At 34.2% G+C, this 6,809-nt stretch overlaps 1 protein-coding gene across 1 annotated transcript in view; it reads right to left on the bottom strand.

The window, feature by feature from the left end:
• Nucleotides 1–549: 549 nt before the first annotated feature.
• Nucleotides 550–6,809, bottom strand: part of LOC128029441 (TPA-induced transmembrane protein) — an 11,189-nt gene continuing 4,929 nt past the window's right edge. The window contains exons 5-8 of the mRNA XM_052617229.1: nucleotides 5,613–5,755; nucleotides 2,533–2,603; nucleotides 2,198–2,367; nucleotides 550–1,937 (exon numbers count right to left, since the gene is read on the bottom strand). Coding sequence (XP_052473189.1) covers nucleotides 1,930–1,937; nucleotides 2,198–2,367; nucleotides 2,533–2,603; nucleotides 5,613–5,755 — 392 coding nt within the window. The 3' untranslated portion in view covers nucleotides 550–1,929. The remainder of the gene's footprint in view (nucleotides 1,938–2,197; nucleotides 2,368–2,532; nucleotides 2,604–5,612; nucleotides 5,756–6,809) is intronic.

Raw genomic sequence — 6,809 nt, 5'->3', positions numbered from 1 at the left:
ATTTAGATTTCTTTACAACAATATTAAACGATGGTGGCTTATTCAATACTATGGGTGTCAACCAAACACATGTCGTTTTAGCATAGTATGGTACTATAAAACAAATATTATAAATAAGTGTTTTGTGTTGGATATAACCTACATGTATGAAAAAAATACTATAGTAATTTATAGTAAATACTATAGTGTTTCTGAACCATACTATAGTAAAGTGTATTATACTGTATGTATATATATACATGACAAATCTAAACCTCAATATTCCTCAATAATGATAATAATAAAATGCAAAAATCTTGTTTTACTATACTGTTAAGTGTATTGATATAAGTTTTTTTAAAATGATAAATTCAAGGACTTCATATGGGCACACATTTCAAGTGAGAGCAAGGTTATATCCTGATATCTTGTAAGATGCATTGTTACAGTTTTCATGTGTCAAACATAACTATGCAAAAAAAAAAAATGTTTTAATTATTTCTGTTTTGCATAAAACTGAAGAATATTCGGTACATCCTATACTGTATTCTAAAATGATCTGATATTAACTTTTGCATGAATTTGCATGATTTTATTGAAAAGAGCTTAGGCTCATGTAACCAGAAGTTTTTCTTGCCTCATAGGTTTACATTATCTTAAGCAAAGCAATTCAACATTAATTCCCAGGTGTGTCTGTGAAACACAGAGGTAGGCCTACCATCCTAGTGGTTTAGTGCATGACAGTAGGGTGACCATATTTTAGTTTTCCAAAAAGAGGACAGTGGTTGGGGCAGGGGGCTGGGATGTGGTTGGTCAGTGGTTAAAGTAGTGCAATGACCATATCCCAAATATCAAATATCATGAAAATGTCATTTCCATACCTAAAATACATATTTTACAGTCACGGTTATGCATATTGATCATAAAAACAGCTAAAAAGATTCCTACTGTACCAGTGGCCCTCCTTCACAAAATGTAATATCTAGAACAGTTTTATCATAGGTAGAATCTTAGTCAAATGTAATTAAGCAACATTTAAAACCTTTAACCAACGGGGAAAATCAACCCATTAACAGTTTAAAAGTAGCAATAGGAGCTGCAGGAGTCAAATTTGACTGATCACGGATTGAGGAGAAAGGGATGACTGATAAAAAGAGATTTAAATGCTCTGCTTATTGAAGGCGGCTCCCTGATGCGCAAAAAATTATGCAATATTAGAATCACGGGAGCGGGAAATCCAGTGGGAGCAGGATTAAGAAAACAGTCCATCGTAGCGCTTTAATACAAAAATGCACTGACGACTGTAGAAAGTAAAAGCCGAATTCCCGACATTTTGGGCAGTTCAGATTAATTTGTTTAGGTCCAAAAAGAGGACATGTCCAGGAAAAAGAGGAAATATGGTCACTCTAACGTAATGGCAACGTACTGTCTACAACACAAAGTACCTCACACGTGAAACACTTAACGTAAAGCATAAATGCGCGTAACTAATGTAAATCAAGCAAGCTTCTATGCATAGGCCACAAATTATTGGCAAAATAACACATTAGCAGACCAGAGGGACTAATATGGAATTTTTTCCAGAAAACTTCTTGCACAAAAGAAATCCAAGCACTTTCAAGTACCTGCATCAAAGTATATTTATTTTCTAAAACTTTCCAGGCCGCAACAAAAATGTTTCAGATTCACAAACTTTCAAGGATTTCAGGGACCCATGGGAACCCTCTATATAAAACATACTTTAATGAACACTAACTTACCGCAATGATATTTAGAAATGAACCCATAAAACTGAGATAATTTTTAATGGTGGATAATTAATATTATTAAGAGATCTTTTAAAGAGTCCACAAGGCAATCAAATGAAATAAAGTGTTGCATGGAATGTTCTGTTTTCTGATGAAGCTACCAGAGGTTCAACATCCATCTTGTAGTTAAAGTTTGGCATGTCTACCCAACTGAAAAAATAGCAAACAAAAAAACAAGAAAATTATAGTAAGGTTTACTAATAAACCAAAAAACAAATTTATCTCATATTTTGCAGTCTTGCATGTAATTAGCATTTTGTATAATGCTACAATTATTTATGTTTTGTCACTGTATCATTTCCATACTTATACTTTTTATTATTAGCTATAATTTTTAGGATAACACAGATGATTTTTATTATTTATTTATAATGTCTTATTATTACTTCATTTGATAAATATCTCCTCACCTTCCATGTGGAGTGATGTTGGTTTGATATAGAAAGGGGCTCCAGTGTCTCGATCATACAAGTGTTGGAGCAGCACATTTTTAACCATCTTTAGACTCAGAGTGTAGCGTATCAGCTCCTCATGTTCTAAAGGCATCATGAACTGGAGCTTAAACTGGGCTGCAGTGTCCCTGTTTCGAAACACAACATTAAAAATTCATTTCGGTCGACTTTCCCCTGACATAAATTAGATTTGTTTGTCTGGACCAAAAATGAGTGGATTAGACTTAAAATCACACTATGGTATGGACAAGCAAATAGGTGTAAAATGTGACTGGAGTGTGAAATTTACTCACTGGAGATTGTTTATGGTGACACTGTAAAAGTACCTCTCCAATGCAGGAGAAGAACTGTAGACTTCTATCAGCTGAAGATTGATTATGTTGTATGGGAGAGACAGATAGAGTGAATGAGTAATCATACATGTAAATAGCAACATAATTAAATAAAAGCAGTGCTGTTTTGTTTGTTTTTTTTCTCCATTGTACTGCAGGATGTTTAACTTATCTAAAACATGTGCTTGAGTCAGTATACTACTGAGCTCTGTTAAATCAGATGTGTTGGATAAGGAAAACATCCCAGATATGCAGTGATGTGCCCCTAATATAAGGAACAGCACTGAGAAGGAAAAAAATAAATAGAACACTACTACTGTTAAAGCATAAGTGCAAGTTGTGGAGCATCCCGCTCAGGATGATTAGTTCACCCACAAAATTAACATTTCATCATTATTTACTCACCTTCAAGCTGTTCCAAATCTCTCTGATTTATTTTCATCAGTGGACTACAAATGGTGGGTTTTTACAAAATCTCTTGATATGTGCAGTAGCTTTAAACAGTGATGTCCAATGAAAGCATCGTTCTTTTGGGTCAGATTCTTTTTCACAGAATATAGAAAGTCATACAAGTTTGGAATGACATGAGGGTGAATAAATGACATCATTAGTGAATTTGCATGAGTGAACAATTTTTGGGTAAACTATTCCTTCAAGACAGATGTCAATGATTCAAGATTTGCAGTGTCACAAGAATATATATTTCAAATAAATGCTGCTCTTTTGAACTTTCTATTGATCAAAGAATTCTGAAAAAAAAAAAAGAAAAGGTATCATGGTTTCCGCTGAAGTATTAAGGATTTTTAACATGGATATATATATATATATATATATATATATATATATATATATATATATATATATATATATATATATATATATATATATATATATATATATAGGTTTAGCAGCAAATCAGCATATTTCATTCCTGAACACATCAAGTGACACTGAAGGCTGAAGAGTAATGATGCTGAACATTAAGCTTTACATCATAGAAATAAATTAAATTTGAAAATATATTCAAATAGAACAGTTACTTTTTAATTTCTATTCTATTCTATCCTCATTGACACCCCTTAGTGCACTTTTTATTTGTTCATACAAACTGGGACGAGTAAAAATCATTTTCTGTGTCAACTGATAACATGTCAGATGCTGTCCTTATAGTCTAGCTTGTACTAAACATTGAACATTTATATAGATTCAAATTCAAGATTAGTCAGGGAAATCATGTGAAACATTTGGGGGTTGGGGTTAATCATTAAATATATATTTAAAAAAAAAAAAAAAGGTATGTCTTCATACTTCAGAGTTTAATACAGTATTGTTCAAAATAATAGCAGTACAATGTGACTAACCAGAATAATCAAGGTTTTTAGTATATTTTTTATTGCTACGTGGCAAACAAGTTACCAGTAGGTTCAGTAGATTGTCAGAAAACAAACAAGACCCAGCATTCATGATATGCACGCTCTTAAGGCTGTGCAATTGGGCAATTAGTTGAAAGGGGTGTGTTCAAAAAAATAGCAGTGTCTACCTTTGACTGTACAAACTCAAAACTATTTTGTACAAACATTTTTTTTTTTCTGGGATTTAGCAATCCTGTGAATCACTAAACTAATATTTAGTTGTATGACCACAGTTTTTTAAAACTGCTTGACATCTGTGTGGCATGGAGTCAACCAACTTGTGGCACCTCTCAGCTGTTATTCCACTCCATGATTCTTTAACAACATTCCACAATTCATTCACATTTCTTGGTTTTGCTTCAGAAACAGCATTTTTGATATCACCCCACAAGTTCTCAATTGGATTAAGGTCTGGAGATTGGGCTGGCCACTCCATAACATTAATTTTGTTGGTTTGGAACCAAGACTTTGCCCGTTTACTAGTGTGTTTTGGGTCATTGTCTTGTTGAAACAACCATTTCAAGGGCATGTCCTCTTCAGCATAGGGCAACATGACCTCTTCAAGTATTTTAACATATGCAAACTGATCCATGATCCCTGGTATGCGATAAATAGGCCCAACACCATAGTAGGAGAAACATGCCCATATCATGATGCTTGCACCTCCATGCTTCACTGTCTTCACTGTGTACTGTGGCTTGAATTCAGAGTTTGGGGGTCGTCTCACAAACTGCCTGTGGCCCTTGGACCCAAAAAGAACAATTTTACTCTCATCAGTCCACAAAATGTTCCTCCATTTCTCTTTAGGCCAGTTGATGTGTTCTTTGGCAAATTGTAACCTCTTCTGCACATGCCTTTTTTTTAACAGAGGGACTTTGCGGGGGATTCTTGAAAATAGATTAGCTTCACACAGACGTCTTCTAACTGTCACAGTACTTACAGGTAACTCCAGACTGTCTTTGATCATCCTGGAGGTGATCATTGGCTGAGCCTTTGCCATTCTGGTTATTCTTCTATCCATTTTGATGGTTGTCTTCCGTTTTCTTCCACGTCTCTCTGGTTTTGCTCTCCATTTTAAGGCATTGGAGATCATTTTAGCTGAACAGCCTATCATTTTTTGCACCTCTTTATAGGTTTTCCCCTCTCTAATCAACTTTTTACTCAAAGTACGCTGTTCTTCTGAACAATGTCTTGAACGACCCATTTTCCTCAGCTTTCAAATGCATGTTCAACAAGTGTTGGCTTCATCCTTAAATAGGGGCCACCTGATTCACACCTGTTTCTTCACAAAATTGATGACCTCAGTGATTGAATGCCACACTGCTATTTTTTTGAACACACCCCTTTCAACTAATTGCCCAATTGCACAGCCTTAAGAGCGTGCATATCATGAATGCTGGGTCTCATTTGTTTTCTGAGAATCTACTGAACCTACTGGTAACTTGTTTGCCACGTAGCAATAAAAATATATACGAAAAACCTTGATTATTCTGGTTAGTCACATTGTACTGCTATTATTTTGAACAATACTGTATGTGTTGAGTTATGTAAAGCTTATGAATGATTTCTCAAAAATGCTTCACATGGATCTACAATTTCTAGTACTGAATAGGTCATTTTTGTTATTACCTGCTTTTCCAGCTCTCTCATAGTCTCTTCATCCGGAGAGTTTGAAATGAAGCTGTTAGCATCCAGAGTGAAATTTCCTCTGAAGAAGCGTGCCACCACATATGAGGATTTGTCATATTTTTCATCCTCATCATCATGAACAACTTTAAAACACACAGGGTTGCAAAACAAAAATACAATCAAAATGTTATACAGGAATTATTTAAAGGGGTCATATGATTTGATTTAAAAATGTTCTTTTTTTTTGGAGTGTTACATGCACTTGCTGCATAAAGAAGATCTGTGAAGTTGCAAAGACTAAAGTGTCAAATCCAAAGAGATATTCTTTATTAAAGTTAAGAGTCAGCCACGCCCTCCTAAAACGGCTCGTTTAAACATGCCCCCACATTATGATGTGGGAAAATTTGTATAACACTGCCCAAATGTTTACGCACATAAAAAAGGCGTATGGTGGTTTCATGGTGGAAGTGAAACTACTTTTTTTGTCCTTTCAAAAGAGGACACAAAAATCAGTGGTTAAGTTGTATTTACAACACTGTTCCGGAACAGGTCAAGGAATGTTTATTTATTATTACTGTATTTATTTTTACTGAAGATGAGGACTGTTTCCTGAACCAGTAGCCTACAATGCTTCTGTGCACAAATGCTGTTTCTATAAAGTGGGGAAATTCTAACTTTGCAAGGACAGGCTGGCGCTTCTGACTCTCAGTCTGTAAGTACATTTACATATGTACCACAAGACCGCAAAAGTCTCAAGTGTCAATTTTTCGAAATTGAGATTTATACATCATATGAATGTTGAATAAATAAGCTTTTCATTGTTGCATGGTTTTTTAGTACAATATTTGGCAAAGATACAACTATTTGAAAATCTGGATTCTGATCTAAATACTGACAAATTGCCTTTAAAGTTGTCCAAATGAGGTTCTTAGCAATGCATTTTACTAATCAAAGATTAAGTTTTTATATATGTACAGTCAGATATCTCCAAAATATATTCATGAAACATAATCTTTAATCAATATCCTAATTATTTTTAGAATAAAAGAAAAATCTATAATTTTAACTCTTACAAGTTTTTTTTTTTTTTTTTTTTTTTGGCTATTGCTAAAAATATACCCCAGTGACTTAAGACTGGTTTTGTGGTCCAGGGTCACATATTTAAACAATGTGCCACTGATAATTCAAATGTGAGTT

Source organism: Carassius gibelio, chromosome A15, assembly GCF_023724105.1.
Source record: "Carassius gibelio isolate Cgi1373 ecotype wild population from Czech Republic chromosome A15, carGib1.2-hapl.c, whole genome shotgun sequence".
NCBI lineage: Eukaryota > Metazoa > Chordata > Actinopteri > Cypriniformes > Cyprinidae > Carassius > Carassius gibelio.
Note: the sequence above shows the minus strand (reverse complement) of the source record. Positions and strands in the feature narration are given on the sequence as shown.